General features: G+C 39.9%; 1 protein-coding gene across 4 annotated transcripts in view; it reads right to left on the bottom strand.

Moving 5' to 3' along the window:
• Positions 1-11,864: 11,864 nt before the first annotated feature.
• Positions 11,865-18,606, bottom strand: part of gab2 (GRB2-associated binding protein 2) — a 286,643-nt gene continuing 279,901 nt past the window's right edge. For 2 of the 4 annotated variants that reach the window (XM_063052852.1, XM_063052851.1), the window contains exons 9-11: positions 18,364-18,466; positions 13,494-13,613; positions 11,865-13,148 (exon numbers count right to left, since the gene is read on the bottom strand). In XM_063052852.1, coding sequence (XP_062908922.1) covers positions 13,008-13,148; positions 13,494-13,613; positions 18,364-18,466 — 364 coding nt within the window. In that variant the 3' untranslated portion in view covers positions 11,865-13,007. The remainder of the gene's footprint in view (positions 13,149-13,493; positions 13,614-18,363; positions 18,467-18,606) is intronic. The other 2 variants (XM_063052850.1, XM_063052849.1) reach the window with 1 other exon arrangement.

The following is an 18,606-nucleotide window of genomic DNA, read 5'->3' as shown; positions in this document are numbered from 1 at the left end:
AGAATACTGCATATGCTTGTTTTTAATGAGGGTGGGATTGGTGTAATTAAGATGAGCATCTTTTTAACCTGACCTTGCAGTTGATGGTACAGGTTGGAGGATCCAACAGGTCACAGGCAGGGGAGATGGAATCTTAATGACAGTGTATTTGTTGCAAATAGTCAATAAAGTTTAAGAAATATATATCGAAATTAACGAAAATCCTCAGATTTTATGGTTGAAACCCAGGGTAAATGTGCAGAACTCCAACAACAACTAGAAGTACCCGACAAGAACAACTGTGAGTTGGAAAAGAGATTGGAAAATGGAGGAAATTATTACAAGTATACAAAAGGAAAAGGAATTTGTTGCAAAGTGAATTATCTACATTCAGATTATAAAATGAAAACATGGAAGCAAATGAAGAAGAACTCTGATATCTCAGTAAACAACTGCAGGCTACGATCCAAGAAAGGGAAAACCTGAAAAAGCAGATAGACTTGGAAAAACAACAATTTTAAAAGTATAATGTGATAATTACTATTCTTTAACAAGAAGATTTTAGTCTTACATTGATTTCATTTACATCACTTGTAATTGAGGTAATGCAACTACATGAAAACGTGACAAAATTAGGGAAGAATAGCAGTTTGCGGCATTATCTAATAAGCGTATTAAGTATTCACGAGGAATTGCTGCGGCAGAGTGATGCTAATAGAGAACTGCAGGCTGAACTAGATTGTCTAAAGTGGAGAACTCCAGGACATATTTGGTTGGAACACCACAAGTCTAGCAGGTGGCGTTAATGCACTGAAAAACTGGTTGCCAACCGCCATAAAACAAAAAAAATGGTACAGATGGCCCAAGGCAACGTCTATGGAGCTGACTATATTGTTCAGGTGCGTGGGAAAGCTAAAGGCTTTAGAAGAAAGAATTTGGTAGGAGAGAAGAGTGCATCATAGGATAAAGAGAAGGAGGAGGGGACCCAGGGTGAAGTGATAAGCACGTGAGAAGAGATAAAAGGCCGAAGTGGGGAATTTGGCCGGGGGGGGGCATTTTTTTTACCGGAAGAAGTTGATAGTTATGCCATCAGGTTGGAGGGAAGGCTACCCAGACGGAATATAAGGTGTTGCTCCAATCACAAACTGGTAATCAAATTTCGGACCGAAATGTCGACTGTACTTTTTTCCCATAGCCTGACCTGCTGAGTTCTTCCAGCATTTTGTGTGTACAAGGTGTTGTAGCTCCAGCCCGAGGGTGCACTCATCTTGGCACAAGAGAGGCACTGATGTACCGGAATGGGAATTGGAATTGAAATACTTGGACACCGGGAAGTTCCGCTCTAGGCGGTTGGAGCGCGGCTGCTCGACAAAACGGTCCCTCTATTTACGACAGGTCTTACCAATGTAGAGGCTGTACTGGGTTATAGATACAATAGACGACCACAGCAGATTTGCAGGTGAAATGTTGCTGTACCGGGAAGGATGGTTAAGGATCCTGAATGGAGGTGTATGGGCAGCTGTAGCACTTTATAGGTGCAATCCACTTCAGGGGTGCATAAAAACCTTTAAATCGGGCCAGCTATCGAAATTTTAAAGGCGGAGTTTTGCCGCAGTTTCTCTGAGTTGAGGAGCGACCAACCACCAAGAGGGATTTATTAGGAAGGGCCAATAAGAATACTTCAAGTGCAAGCGGACTAGCCATTCAGTTGGAGTGTGTCAGTATTTAGAATGGCTTTGGCTCATCAGGCTTGGGTGAGGTACATTGTCTTGTAAGTTACTCTCTGTGTGTCCTTACTTTTTCATTCCTCAGCTGTTAGGGCAGAGTAGATTGGGGAGAATGGCTCCAGCGGCAGTGTTTTGTACTTCGTTTGGGATGCTGCACCAAGTTGCAGCTCCTGACGGAATGTATTAAGGAACTGGACCTGCTGCTCGATGACCTTCGGCTCATTTGGGAGAATGAAGAGGTGACAGACGGGGAGCGACAGGGAGGTAGTCACCCCTAGGTTGCAGGAAACGGGTAATTGGGTGACTGTAAGGAGGAGGGGAAATACACAGCCACTGCAGAGTACCCCTGTGGCTATTCCCCTCAATAATAACTTCAGATACCATTGAGGGGAATGACCTACGGGGGGGGGGGGGATGGGTGGGAATGCCACAGGGGTCTCTGGCGCTGAGTCTCGCTCTGTGGCTTAGAACAGCAGAGGTCGGAGGTAAACGGGATTGCAGTGCTGATAGGAGATTCTTTAGTCAGAGGAACAGAGGCGAGTTTCTGTGGGCATGATAGAGACCTCCAGGTGGTATGTTGCCTCCCTGGTGCCAGGATCAGGGATGTCTCGGATCACGTCCATGGCATTTTCAAGGGCGAGGATAAGCAGCCAGAAGTCTTGGTGCATATTGGAACCAATGACTTAGGTAGACAAGGAGAGTAAGTCCTGAAGAGAGATTTTAGGGAGCTAGGTAGAAAGCTGAGAAACAGGATCTCCAGGGTAGTCGTGTCTGAATTGCTGCCTGTGCCTTGGGCCAGTGAAGATAAGAATAGGGTGGTTTGGCAGGTGACTGTGTGGCCAAGGAACTGTTGCGGGGGGAGGGGTTCAGATTTATGGATCATTGGGATCTCTTCTGGGGATGGTATGACCTGTACAAAAGGGATGGGTTACACCTGAACCTGTGGAAGTCCAATACCCTTGCTGGCAGGTTGGTTAGAGCTGTTTGCGTTGGTTTAGACTAATTTGACAGGAGGGTGGGAACTGGAGTGATAGTCCTGAAAATGAGGTAGCCGGTTTGCAAACAGAGTTGATGTGTGGTGGGGCTCCTAGCAAGGAGAGGCTGATAATTGTGCAAAATTGCAATCAATGGGATGAATTGCAACATAAAAGATAACAAAATCGAGAAGGTTTGAATACAGGACTGAAGATGTTATATTTGAATACGCACGGTATAGGCAATAAGGTAGATGAACTTGTAGTATAATTACAGATTGGAATGTATAATGTTGTAGGCATCACTGAATCATGGCTGAAAGAAGATTATAGCTGGGAGCTTAATGTCCAAGGATACACATTGTATTGAAAGGACAGGCTAAGAAGGAAGGGTGGGTGGCATTGCTCTGTTGGTAAAGAATGAAATGAAATTAAATCATTAGAAATAGGTGGCATAGGGTTGGAAGGTGTTGAATCATTGTGGATAGAGTTAAGGGACTGCAAGGTAAAGAAACCCTGACGGAAGTTATATACAGATCCCCAAACAGTAGTAGGGATGTGACCTACAAATTACAATGGGAGATAGAAAATACATTACAAAAGGGCAATGTTACAGTAGTCATGGGGGACTTCAACATGTAGGTAAATGGGGGGAAAATTAGGTTGATGCTGGATCCCGAGAGGGGGAATTTCTAAAATGCTTATGCGATGGCTTTTTAAAGTATCTCATGGTTGAGCCCACTAGGGGATTAGCCATTCTGGATTGGGTGTTGTTTAATGAGCTGGAACTGATTAGAGATCTTAAGGTTAAAAAAAAACCCTTGGGGGGAAAGTGAGCATAATATGATCAACTTCACCCTGAATATTGAGAAGGAGAAGCTAAAGTCAGATGTATCAGTATTACACTGGAGTAAAGGGAATTATAGAGCCCATGAAAGATGAGTTGGCCAGAATTGATTGGAAAAGAACACTGGCAGGGATGATGGCAGAGCAGCAATGGCTGGAATTTCTGGAAGCAATTCGGAAGGCACAGGATTTGTACATCCCAAAGAGGAAAGTATTCTGAAAGCAAGAGGACACAACCATGGCTAACAAGGGAAGTCAAAGCCAACATGAAAGCCAAAAGAGGGCATATAATAGAGCAAAAATTAGTGGGAAGTTAGAGGATTGGGAAACTTTTAAATACCAACAGAAGGCAACTAAAAAAAAAAAGTCATTAGAATGAATAGTCATGTCCTGAGAATAGATAGAGCAGATGCAAAGCAACTGAGAAAAGGGAATGGTGTTTTTACAGATAGGGTGCGATGAGAAGAGGTAGAATCAAATTAACCATGGGAATCTTGCCCTTAAACTTACTCGGTCCATCTCTGACACCTCCCTCTCCTTTCTCGCTCTCAAACTGTAAACTGACATCTTTTATAAATCTATTGATTCCCATGCTATAGAAACCAAAATTCTGTTTTGTTACTACTAAACCGCAGGAGAGAACAAGATAAATATTTATAAACTAACAATAATTTTGTACTTGCTATGTGAAAGGTCAAATGTTTACATGCATACTTTCAATTTCCAAAGAACTTGAAAGCATGCAGGTTAAAAAATTGATCCACTTTACTGATATTATGTACATGGACTGGGGAAACACAGGCTTTTCCATCTAGAGTAGTTTTGCATATATTTAAACTCAACACTCCTTCCACTCTAATCTCTTTGCACCCTTTCCCTATTTCCCTTTGCAATGTTCCTATCCTCTAAAATAGATCAATGCCAACTAATTTTAGCACTTCCCCTATTGGTAGGTGGTGATGGCATAAATCCTTTTATTATATAACTTTACATGTGCCCACTGGCTTACTGCACCGTCTAATTACGAAAACTTCTGTTTACCAAATGCAAAATCAGGTGTATTAGCCTGTGGCAAAGCATTGACAGGCTTCCTATAAGCAAGACAACCAGAACTGCACACAACTCTGTGGTCTAACCAGAGTTTTATAAAGCTGCAACAATATCTCACTACACTAACTCAGTCCTTCAGCTAATAAAGAACCGATGAAGGGTCTTGGCCTGAAACATCAACTGTTTGTGTATGTGTGTTCGTGTTCATTTCAGAATCTGTTCATGGAGGTATGCATTGAAGGTCAGAGGGGTTAGATTCAAAGGGAATATGAGGGGTAAGATGTTTTTACACAGAGTGGTGGATGGCTGGACAATGCTGCCTGGTAGGGTGGTAGAGGCAAATATGTCAGAGGCTTTTAAGAGACATTTGGATAGGCACATGGATATTAGGAAGATGGACATAGTGTAGGTAGGAGGGATTAGTGTTTGAGTGTTTTTGATTTGCTTTTTAGCTGGATCAGCACATCATTGTGGGTCAAACTATCTGTTCCTGTGCTGTACTCTTGGATGTTCGATGTTCCAAAATTACTTCAGGAAAGAATCTATTGAAAGAAAATTTCAAATACTAATGCTGCAAACAAAGTATTTACTTAGGTGTGCTGAAGTGCAGTCTTTATATTACAGTACAGCAATTTAAAACAGCCAGCTTCATTGTAAATCCAGGTTTGTAATTCAACTAAATATGTACATTTTCCACAAATTGCTTTATTACTATATTTGTATCACAGACATTGACATATTCATTAAATTAAAAAATGTATTCTATAATTAATAAATCTCTAAATATGCAGAGCATTAATTAGGATTCCATAATGTCAATATTAAGTGGATTAAGTGCCTTCAGTGTTCAATTGATTTGAACACAATTACCTGAGGCATAAGTTATAATTGGCAGAAGAAAGCTGAATGGAGCAATTGGAGCTGAAACAATCATTGTGAATCACAGTAGAGATCAATGGCCAATGTATCACTATTAAATTTCCAATTTCAGTTCTCCAATGCAGAAAGTTAGGTCATGTTTTGCAACATTTATTCCATGTGAAGGGGATTGCTTCCAGAATCAGAACAGCGTCCAAAACTTAAAGAAGCTAATTGTCATCTACAACCATCATCTATTTAGTCCTTCATCTTTGACCAATTCAGATTTATTTCATGTTGAACATACTTATGAAAAGTATACACGTATTCCTGTGTTAAAGGGGAAAACAAAACTAAAAGCCAAAGTACAATCATAATTTGAATTGTACTTCTGAGGTTATGTATATATTTTTTATAGTTTAACCATAATTGGCTGTATTATTAGTTGCATTTGATTTGTAAATCATTTTGATATCAATCTTTTTGTTCTATTAAAAAAAACATTAGATCTTTTTCCTAATATGGCATTGTTTGGTCAAGTTACACATCTTCCAAATTATTCTGAATCAGGGTCAGCTATCTGCCAGGATGAAGAAATGTCAGAGCTTTTTGTTAAAGAGATGCTTCTGCTGCAGTTATGTAAAAATCAGAAAGGCAAGGATTTTGCTTCCTGTGTAATGGTTTGAGAGTAAATGCAACACAGTCCAAATCAAAATAGTAAACAAAAAAAATCTGTTTACAGTTAGACAACAGGGGTCACAGATGTAAGGTAGTTGTTAAAAGAAGTAGAGAAATTGAGCTTTGTAATTTGGAATGTGGTGACTAATACTAAGTATAAACATAAGCAGATCTCTTTATGCCTTGTCTGTGAAACTGAGAACCTCATAAGAGGTGTAAAATTGACTTGTATTCTTTTGAATAAGGCAGAATGATGGGTAATCTAATCAATGTAGTGAAATATTAAGACTTGACATTGTAGATAAACTTGCCTAGGGATTGGATTGTATGCATTTTCCTTACAACAGAGGCAAAATAATGGTGAAATTGTCCAAGAAATGTTCTAAGCCAAAATTCCTGATAGGACTGAACTCAATTTAGTGCAACCCCAACACAACTGCATTGGTTTTTAAAGTACAGACCCAGGGGAAACAAATAGCAGTAACACTGGTTACTACAGAAGGCAAAACTCCCAGATTTATGCAATATGATACAGGAGAGCATATGCTGGAGGCAGAGAAAAGTCTTATGGAGAGGGGGATAGAGTAGGATCCTCACTATGACTGTCATTTCAGAGTCTGGCAGGATCTGTCTAGGACAGAATCCCCTTACTGTGACATACCAGAAGAAAATCATTTTGTTAATAGAAAAGCCCAATGTCAATACTTTCATGTTGGCCTCCTTTAAAGCAAATTGCTCCTCCATCTACACCTCAGCCCATTATTGATAATAGTACAGTTGTGCATCAGTAAATGGGCTGATTACCAGTTGCTTTCATGATAAGGTGATGCACATGCATAATAGGAGGATAAGTAAGCCTGTCTGACTGAATACATGCAACAATATCAATGACCAGATTTTCGCAAGCTTCTGTAGAGAGACCAGATACTGGACCTCCTTGCTGAAGGCTCTGCACTTCTTTGCGAGAGCTCAACAATCATTGTTGCATAGTGCCTACTGGTGCGCAAAGCTGCATCACTTCTTTCTGAGCTGATCTGTTATTTCCTGATCTCGCCAGAGCTGGCAGCCAATTCAAGTACACCGATATTCTATGGCATGCAATTTGATGTCCTTATTAGGCAGTAAAATGGCCATTTGTGAGCCAATTACCCATGTGTTTGGACAATTCTATTAGCCCAATTTTATTCAACAGCGAAATGACACTGCATGGTAGTGGTTGTTTGAACAGAGATGTGCTGAACGTCAGCAGCCGGTTTCTGCAGGGAAGCCTTGTGAACAGCTCACTCTATGGCATGCAGTAAATCATGTTTAATGCAAGGACAGTGATATGCTTCTGCCACCCCATTTCATTATGAAATTGTGCAGACATTGATTCCAAAGTGTGAAGATAGTAAGGAATAAATGTGTGATTGGGGATCCTTTAACAGATCATCCCTTTAGTCTAGAAACTGATGCAATGGAAGTGCAGTTTGAGTGCCAACAAACAACTGCATCATTGTCTTAAAAGGCTACATAGTGTGCAGGTTCAGGGCAATCTCTCCCATCTGTTCATCACTCTCAACAGTCTTTTAAGGCAGCATGCTCAACTGTAACCTACAATTAGCAATAGCAGACGACTCCCTCCATTAGTCTGGGCAGCAGTCCAATTTTTTTGAGGGTTAATTTTTCAGATTAATTTTTGAGGAATACCTTGATATAAGTTATTGAAACCCCCATATAAAAGAGAAGCATAAAGGTTTGTTTCACTGCATGAATATTATAGCTTTTCCTTTAATGTGTAGAAGTACATCTTGTGCAACAGTTTGAGTAAGGTTCCATTTTATGGACTTTTTCCAATTCAGATAGATATGCAAGGGAATTACTTGTTCCTTGCACTTTGCCAGCTGTCTACTTGTGTATTGCATTGATGGTAAGGTATATGCTTTGAAAAGGTTAGCTTGGTCCCATTAGAGATTTTTCAGGATACTTGCGAAAAGTCTCTCCATTATAGGAATCCCATATATTACAGTGCGGCCAGTGCCTGCCTTCTCCATTTGGTTAGGAGAAGAGGGTGCGGACACATCAGAAAACATCCCCCCCCCCCCATCCCCTGCAGGTGCTGCTCAACCTACTGTTAGCCTCCTTTTCCTTTTGTTCTTCCGTCTCTCACTGCTTTCAAGATTCGACTTTAGACTCCGGATCTCCTCGATGTTCTTCTAACAGTGGCTGTTGTGTTATGACTGGTATGATTGTGCAGCCTACAGCAGTCTCCAAATCTGCTTGGTATATACTGCAGAGCATCACCTCAGACAAGCAAGAGAAAATCTGCAGATGCTGACAATCCAAAGCAACACACACAAAATGCTGGAGGAACTCAGCAGGCCAGGCAGCATCTATGGAAAAGAGTACAGTCGATATTTTGGGCAGGACCCTTCCATAGATGCTGCCTGGCCTGCTGAGTTCCTCCAGCATTTTATGTGTGTTACCTCACCAACTGATGCAGGCAGCAAAATTTTATCTTCATGCAAACAATGATATTTTCCATTATGATCCTAGCAAACATATAGTTCTTGCCTTCTGCTGTTGTGGTCCAGGAATGCACTGATAGTGATTAGCCAGAGAAGTTCAGAGTGCCCCTTAAATCTGACAATTCATCCTGTGCATGAAGAAAGTGCATTTCCCAAAACAATGGTGGAAATCTTTTCATGATCCACAAGCACCTTAATTTTGAGGAGGTGGAAAACTTCCGTTGCTGAAAATGTCATCTTTTTTCTCTCAGACAGTCTCTTAGATTCAAGGAGGTCTAATTTCTGAGGATTCTGAGATGGCTGATGAGACCAGTTGCTGTCAACACCGCAAATGAAGTGTGGTGTCCTTGACTAGGCAGGCAGGAAGACAGCCTGAGAGATGCTAGACCCCTTCGCCATTTCTGGTGGGTGTGGAGTGATGACCAAGTGATCTGATGCTCACGTTCATGTTGAATGATATCAAGGGATCCCATGTTACATTGTTTTAAAGGAGTCTTGGAGAATGTAATTGAAGCATTATTCTGTCCACTTGGTGTGAGAAAGCTGTGAAGGAGCTTACTACACATTACATTACTATATACGATATGCTCTCAGTGGCCACTTTATTAGGTATACCGGTAGCGGCTCAATAATGCAAATATCTAATCAGCCAATCTTGTGCCAGCAATTCAATGCTTGAAAGCCTGCCCGACATGGTCAAGAAGTTTAGTTGTTGTGCAGAGCAAACATCAGAATTGGAAGAAATGTGATTAAAGTAACTTTGACTGTGGAATGGTTGTTGATGCCAGATAGAGCAGTTTGAGTATCCCGGAAATTGCTGATCTCTTCAGATTTTCATGCACAACAATCTCTGGAGTTTACAGTGAATGGTGCAAAAAGTTTTAAAAATAACTCAGTGAGTGGCAGTTCTGTGGGTTAATGAGAGTGGTCGGAGGAGAATGGTCAGACTGGTTCAAGCTTACAGAAAGGTGACATGAACTCAAATAACCATCCATTATTACAATGGTGTGCAGAAGAGCATTGCTGAATGCACAACACTTCCAAGCTTGAAGAGGATGGGCTACAGCAGCAGAAGACCACAGTAGATTCCACCCCTGTACCTAATAAAGTGCCCACTAAGTGTGTACAATGAACATATGAATTAGAGCTCCCCACTTGGACCCTTGAGCTCACTTTGCCATTTAATATGATCACTGATTTGCTTGAAGTCTCAACTCTGTGTTCCTGTCCATCCAGAGAAACCTGTCATCCCTTTGCTACTCATCTCTTAATTTTCTGGAGTTTACCCCACTTTATTGAATATTGAAAGGCTTCCTTCCTCAAAGAGCAGTGCAAAGAACGTTGTGCAAATGTGAACAATGTCTGTTAAATGGTGATAAAAAGCAACAAAGCAGTGTTATACATTCCCAAGTGTATGGAGACTGCTCTGCAATGGTTGGAGTATGTCAGAGGGTGAGAGAGAGGGGGTCACGGGAGGGGTTGGCAAGGGGTGGGGGAGGGAGGAGAAAGAGGAGGGGGAGAAAAATGTACAAAGCATGTTAAAGCACCTTGTCTGATTTCACTTGGAAGTTGTTGGATATATGATCTATGAAGTTAAATCGTTTTTGCACATTTAAAGTAAGAGGACATGTAATGATTCAATTTCTAGGCTCCTACTTATCCTAATAGACGCATTAATCAGGGGCAGTCCTGGGGATATAATATTTAAATGGCTTTTGTTGTGGTGTGAGAGTGATTGAAAGACAGTAGATGGTAATTGGTGAGTGCATTCAACAAACAGGAATTTAGAGCTCTCTTCCCAGTTCAGGATATATGTATGGTAAACATTTTGATGCTTCAATACAGACAGATTATTGTTAGTGATTAATAGATGTGTAAATGTGGTATAGAGAGAGACAGAGACAAAGAGATAAATGGAGTCAAGATACAAATCAAGCATGATCTCAGCAGAAAGGTCTACTTCGGTTCTGTTCTTTGGTGTGTTTTAATGACCATATAATATGCTCACTATACTTCAAATGGATGCATATCTTGCATTTATAGAGTAGATTCCTTTCAGTTCATAGTCAAAGTGATAATCCTAAAGGTGTTCTGAGTTCTATAATTCAATACTTTTAGGCCCAGGGCATTCCTAGCAAGAACAGCATTTCTTAGTCAAGTCTAATTGTCCATGAAGAAGCAGTAGTGAGTCACCTTTTTAAAACGTCTCAGCTTACTTGGTGAAGGTACTTCCACAGTTCTGTTGCCTTTGGAGTTCCAAGATTAAGGACAAAAATGAATAATTCTTTAAAATCAGGATTGTGTGTAACTTGAAGTGTAACATACAGGTTTTGATGTTCCCATTCATCTGAGTCTTTCATAGTGATGGGGATTGTGGGTTTTGATAAAAGGTGAGTTTCCGTCGTGGTTCTATCTCGTGATTTTGCTAAGGTGTTGTCATGCCAGAAGAGAAACCTGTTACAGGACAACACAGGTTTTGCTTGGCATGGGGTTCTGGTAATTGGTCACCCTATTCACCATTTCCTATCCCTCAACTTGAGGATGTTATTGGTTGGGAACTCAACAATGACCACTGAATACCAAGTGTAGGTGGTTGGACTTTCTCTAGCTGGAAATAGTCATTGCCTTGTTTACCTGTTGAGTGAATGTTACCTGCTCACACCTTTTATATTTTCCAAGTCTTGCTGTATGCAGGTACAGAGTGCTTCATCTGTTGACGAGTGGCAAATGGAATTGAATATTATTCAATCAATGTTCCCATTGCTAATCTTCTGATGACAGGGAAGTGATTAGCAAAACAGCTGAGGATGCCCTGAGATAGTCCTGTGTGCTGTCTTGGAGCTGGGATGATTGACCTCCAACTAACACAACTATCTTCTGTTTTTGTGGGTTATGATTCTAAACATTGGCGTTCATTCCCCTGACGTCCACAAATTTCATTTTTCCCCAGGGCTCCTTAATGACAAATGTTGCTTTGATATACATCTCAATTCTGAAACTCAGCCCATCAGTCCATGTTTGAACTGGAGGTTGTGATGATTTAGAACAATATTTAATCTTCATAGTTTCTCATCCCACTCCAAAATGTAATGTCATAAAAATAATCTTCCCATTTATAATCTTAACTAAACGTGGTCCTGTGAAGTACTCACCAAGACAGGGATCACATAATGCCAATGACTGCATAATGAAACTCAACAACTGGTTTCGTTAAATGAAAATTTTTGTGAGTTTTATAGACATTTCATTAAAGAAATATGGCACTTGACCCGATGAGTCCATGCTGGCATTTCTGTTTCAGTGAGCCTCCACTCATCCAAATCTATTAACACCATCAGCCTTGGCCCCAATTCTGTTTTGCTTCACATTTTATGCTCTTTGGATCCTGCTGATAAGTTTTATGGCACTGGATAAACTTGTGTATTCTTATTACGAAATAAAAGATTTCAAAACAAGTTGACAGTAGAGTGAGTTCAAATCTATTTGTTTTGTTTTTTTGCCTTAGAACAATAAAATAATGAAAACCATTCAATTTGTTTGGAAGGGTTTGTAAACATCACCACTTCCAATAATAATAATTGCACCATACATAACCAGGTCTTTGTCATTTTAAATAAATCTACCTTAGAATTAATGTATTTTCACCAATCGCCAATTTATGCTCTGATGAAAGGTTCACTAGAAACATTAACATGTTTTCTCTAAATGTATGCTGTTTGAACTACTGAGTATTTCCAGCATTTTGTCTTATTTCAGATTTCCAACATCTGCAGTTTTTTTTGCTTTGAGTTTTAGGATTAAGTGGCATTTTGAAAATTCATCTGAGAGTTTGTTTCAGACAATTATCACACACTGAAGCGATTCAATGATGCTTCGGTACTTATTATCCGTATATGATTTGGAATGTTCTTATTTCTTTAAATAGTTATGTAGTAAGCATCCCAATTCAATTTTGTAAGCAAACATGACAATCCATGGGATTCTCTAGATAAGTGGTCATAGACTTGTCACTAGTACTAGTTTCACAAACTGGCATTTACAGTGTTGCAAGAGGAAATGGTGATCTCACCTTGTGTTGCAGTATTCTAATCAGGCAGACAAGTATTTTATTCTAATAAAGGACAACAGTGGATATAAGTTGCTACGAATGCTTGAGGACTGTAAAACCTGCTTCAGCTAATGCCCGTGAACTGTTCCGAGAATGAACCTGTTGATGTGGACAGGTAGAATAAAGTGGTTGCTTTTATCAAAAGGCGAAGACACCTCACTTGTAAAGTTTTGAGGCATTTCATAATTCCTTTTCCCCCCATTTCTGGCATAACTTGCACCAGAAAATCCAGATGTTTTAAGAAAATCGTTTTTCTTTCAACTATTTATCAGTTGCATTGCTACTTCAGACTCTTCAGAGCCTCGCAGGATTGCCTCACGTCAGTCCACTCCTGCATGGTATTCTGTAGAGCTTGGGTCCTTTCCTTGTCCACTTGCACATAGTCCACTTTTTCATCTGATGTCATGGAGGATGTGGAAGGCTGGTTGGATAACAGATACAGATCAATACAGTACTTGATTTCACTGAAGACAAGTATAATATGTCTGTTGTTACTTTACTCTCTCCCAGACTGGTTAGTATACTTTAAGACCTAGATGACTAAAAAGTACCTGCTCAGTTGTACTAAGCCAAGAAGAGGAAAAGTAAGTAAAACAAAAAGTTCTTTGCCTTTTTGTAATCATTTAGAAAAAAAAATCATGCTTTTCCCATTCTGGTAGTTTAACCTCAAGCAAATTACACTTACTACATTTTAAATCAAGAAAAGTTTTACAATTTTTGCTAACAAAAAAAAGTTACATTATGCTATCAAAATTCAAGGATTTACCTTTCGATGAGGACCAGGAGAACTGGGCTGAAAATCCAAGGATAAATAATCAACGCTTCCAGTCTTCCTTGTAATAGGACTGCCAGTCACAGCATTCATTGGAGAGGTAGACATTGGATTCTGCTAGTTCAAAATAAATTGAATGCACTAATATTGCCTGATTAATTTACAAAGTAAGTATAAATTTATATCTCTTAGAAAAACCACTACAGTTTATGGCTTATAAACAGAAGATATTAATTATTTTATTTAAACATTTGTTTTCCCCCTAAAGCTATAGACAAATTTGCTTATGACAAATGAAATACTTCCTCATTGATTACTCACATCCACAGTTCATTCATTCCCCAGTCACTTCCTCAATAAGTATAAATGTTACTTCTTTATAAAAGGAATCAAGCAGGATCATGTGTTTCATGAATATGTGTCCACAACAAAATTATGTATAACAAAGTTATGGTTGCATGTGCACATTTGTCTCATAACATTAAGAATGAGTGCATATGCTGCTTTAAATGCCTGCAAATTTAATTTCCTGCACATGATCCTACTTAAGAGGCTTAGTTTCATTTATCAAATCTATGAATGAGCTAACAGACAGAACAGGCGGATGACTATTACAAACATTTAGTACATAACGAAACAGGTTTTGCACAGACACAGGATAAAGCACTGCCAGGACTGTGCTAAATTAAACTGATTATTTTGATTCACTTGGACATTTTTAGAATGGGAACCCAAATGTTGGAACCCTGCAACAATGAGAATTCTTCCCTTCTACTGCAGCAATATTTTATTTTAAACTCAAGACTTCTTGAGACACTGAATGAACTAATGGAGCCTAAGGAAGTGGACTATTTCCACATTGCAATAGTGACTACATCTTAAAAGTACATTGTTATCTGTAAAGTGCTTTAAGACACTTAGTGATCATGAAAGATGTTTCATAAAAAATATCTTTCTTTGCTTTGGTTGGAATGCATGAACATTTATTCATTTTCCTTTGTTTTTATGAAGGGAATAGATTTCAAACATTTTAGCTGTTTTTCTGTTTAAGCAATCATCAATGCATTGGATCATTGCTAAATCATTTCAAATACACCAAGGTTGTGATGAATTCATGTCCCACTTCTCTCTTTCTGTTTGTTCATGTGAAGTGTATTTTGAAGAAATAGCCGTTGTCTGATTTTGTAAATCCACCTATAGCATGCTTTGAGCTCTCTGATCTTCTCTAAGTTTATTTTATTTAGCGTGGTGATGTTGCAACCGCAGTATGTCCTCACAGAGAAGGCTGACTTCAAAGGAATTATGAAGTGGTTTGATCAATGTTAAAATGTTAAAACCACTTTTTAAAAAAGGAGGGAGATAGAAACTGGGGAATTATAGACCGGTTAGCCTAACGTCAGTGGTGGGGAACTGCTGGAGTCAGTTATCAAGGATGTGATAACAGCACATTTGGAAAGCGGTGAAATGATCGGACAAAGTCAGCATGGATTTGTGAAAGGAAAATCATGTCTGACGAATCTCATAGAATTTTTTGAGGATGTAACTAGTAGAGTGGATAGGGGAGAACCAGTGGATGTGGTATCTTTGGATTTTCAAAAGGCTTTTGACAAGGTCCCACACAGCAGATTAGTGTGCAAACTTAAAGCACACGGTATTGGGGGTAAGGTATTGGTGTGGGTGGAGAATTGGTTAGCAGACAGGAAGCAAAGAGTGGGAATAAACGGGACCTTTTCAGAATGGCAGGCGGTGACTAGTGGGGTACCGCAAGGCTCAGTGCTGGGACCCCAGTTGTTTACAATATATATTAATGACTTGGATGAGGGAATTAAATGCAGCATCTCCAAGTTTGCGGATGACACGAAGCTTGGCGGCAGTGTTAGCAGTGAGGAGGATGCTAAGAGGATGCAGGGTGACTTGGATAGGTTGGGTGAGTGGGCAAACTCATGGCAGATGCAATTTAATGTGGATAAATGTGAAGTTATCCACTTTGGTGGCAAAAATAGGAAAACAGATTATTATCTGAATGGTGGCCGATTAGGAAAAGGGGAGGTGCAACGAGACCTGGGTGTCATTATACACCAGTCATTGAAAGTGGGCATGCAGGTACAGCAGGCGGTGAAAAAGGCGAATGGTATGCTGGCATTTATAGCGAGAGGATTCGAGTACAGGAGCAGGGAGGTACTACTGCAGTTGTACAAGGCCTTGGTGAGACCACACCTGGAGTATTGTGTGCAGTTTTGGTCCCCTAATCTGAGGAAAGACATCTTTGCCATAGAGGGAGTACAAAGAAAGTTCACTAGATTGATTCCTGGGATGGCAGGACTTTCATATGAAGAAAGACTGGATGAAATGGGCTTGTACTCGTTGGAATTTAGAAGATTGAGGGGGGATCTGATTGAAACGTATAAGATCCTAAAGGGATTGGACAGGCTAGATGCAGGAAGATTGTTCCCGATGTTGGGGAAGTCCAGAACGAGGGGTCACAGTTTGAGGATAGAGGGGAAGCCTTTTAGGACCGAGATTAGGAAAAACTTCTTCACACAGAGAGTGGTGAATCTGTGGAATTCTCTGCCACAGCAAACTGTTGAGGCCAGTTCATTGGCTATATTTAAGAGGGAGTTAGATATGGCCCTTGTGGCTACGGGGGTCAGGGGGTATGGAGGGAAGGCTGGGGCGGGGTTCTGAGTTGGATGATCAGCCATGATCATAATAAATGGTGGTGCAGGCTCGAAGGGCCGAATGGCCTACTCCTGCACCTATTTTCTATGTTTCTATGTTGTTATTGACAGATGCATCTGTCACAGGTAGATTGTCAAGGATGTGTAAATTATTTACATAACATTTCTCTTGTCTTGAAATGCACAATCTGTTGGCTGTACCCCTCAGAATTTGCTTGATCTAGCCCATAGATAGAGAAGTCATTAATCTAAAATGTATTCTCTGCCCTATCACCCTCATATTGTTGATCCAATTGGTATAGAGTACAGAGGATACTGCTTGATCAACTGAGAGATTGTTCTTGGTGATCATCAACAGGATGTCTCCTCGCCCATAAATGTCCTGATGCCATGAGAATTCATGGGTTTTGGAATCAAAGTTGAATGCTTCCAGGAGCACTTGTTCCTTACAATTGTGCAGTCAATTCTAATGGACCCACTTTGTCTGTGAGACGTGTGCACAAAGAATCTGCAATGCTGGTTGAAAGGTATGATTCTGAGAGTCAGAATTTTACTATCTAGGAATGGCCTCCAAGTCTAGCCAAGTCCAAGTCTCTTAGGTACTACTCTCAACTACACAACTAGGTAGTTTGTTCCATGTGTCCATAACTTTCTGTGTAAAGATACGCTCCCTTTAACCAGTCTTCACCTATGGCTCCATGTCCTTGTTGATGGATTAATTTTGAAGCAGCAGCTGGCATCGGCCTTACTTATACCATTAATGAGTTTGAACACTTTTATCATGTCTCCTCTCCTTCTACACCTACTTAGGCTAAAAAGATTTAATTCTTTCAGTCTTTCTTCATTGCTCATACCCTGCAAACCTGGAATGAGTCTCGTCACCCTTCTCTAGACTCTCCAGACCCTTCACATCCTTCAAAAAAGATGGAGCCAAAACTGTACACTGTACTCAAGGTGTGGCCTCAGAAGCACATTATACAGCTTAAGGAGAATGTCTCTATGTCTCTAGACATGAATTCCACTGAGTGCATTATTTAGCTCAACCTTCTATTGGCCTTTCTAATAGTTTCTGAGCATTGTCTAGATATTGATACCGATGAGCCTGCCAGGACACCCAATCCTTCTCATACAGTACACTTTCTAACTCAAGACCCCCCCCCCATTGTATATTATATCTAATATTTCTACTTCTAATATGTAATATTTTACATTTACTTACATTAAATTTCACCTGCCATTTCTCTGCCCACATCTGGGTTTCGTTTAGATCTAACTGTATTGATTCTGCTGCCTGAATATTATCAACCTGTCCCCTTAATTTTGTGCCATTGACAAACCTTACCAGTTTGTTTGCTGTGGGCTTATCCAAGTCATTAATGTAAATTAAGAACAGCAGCGGCCCCAAAATTGACCCTAATGGAACCCCACTTTTAACCTCCGTCAGCTTGAACCAGTCTGGCCATTCTCCTCTGACCTCTCCTATCAACAAGGTGTTTTTGCCCATGGAACTGCCACTCACTGGATGTTTTTTGTTTTTCACACAACAGTTTGTAAACTCTAGACACTGTTTTGCATGAAAATCCCAGGGAATGAGCAGTTTTTGAGATACTCAAACCACCCCGTATGCCACCAACAATTATTCCACAGTCAAAGTCACTTAAATCAAATTTCTTCCGCATTCTGATGTTAGGTGTGAACAACTACTGAACTACTTGACCACAAATGCCTGCTTTTATGCATTGAGCTGCTGACACGTGATTGGCTGATTAGATAAGTGCATTAATGAACGGGTGCACCTAACAAAGTGGCCACTAAGTGTATTGTGCAGGTTTACAGTGAATTTTAAAATAAAGCAATGCCACGTGCACATTATTGCAGGATGCAAGTCACAGTTTATAATGAAAAGGGTCTTCAAAAATGCCAAGTTTGTAGAATAGGCTCTAAAATTTGGAGAACATTAAAAACATGAAGTGTGGTATTTCAAAAAAATTTGCTGGGAATAAATTAGCCTTTGTATCATTTAGACTCAAACAAAATATTTACATACTTCAGCTAATGTGCAAGCCATTACAACTATAAATATTGATATGAAAATTGAACTTTAATGTGGTAAGATGGTATCTTTGCTTACTTTGGTTATGTAATTCGTAACTGAACTGGGTGGCACATATTTTTCACCCACTTACCATTGCAACATAATTCTCTTCACTGTCTCCTGAGTCAGTGCTGGTGACACTCTGTGTTGACAATGGGCGGCAAATTTGTGAAGAAATGGGGTTTACAGCAGCTCTGGAACCAATCATAGAAGAAATTTCATTAAATAAAATGTAGTTAAAGCCCATCCATTTCACAATAAAGTTCAATAGAGCGACCAGTCCTTGGAGAATTGATGCTGGAGGTTTATGAAAATTGTCTACTGTGAGAAAAAT

Source organism: Mobula hypostoma, chromosome 7 (genome assembly GCF_963921235.1).
Source record: "Mobula hypostoma chromosome 7, sMobHyp1.1, whole genome shotgun sequence".
Taxonomy (NCBI): Eukaryota; Metazoa; Chordata; class Chondrichthyes; order Myliobatiformes; family Myliobatidae; genus Mobula; species Mobula hypostoma.
The sequence above is the reverse complement of the archived record's forward strand: the minus strand, read 5'-3'. Positions and strand labels throughout refer to the sequence as shown.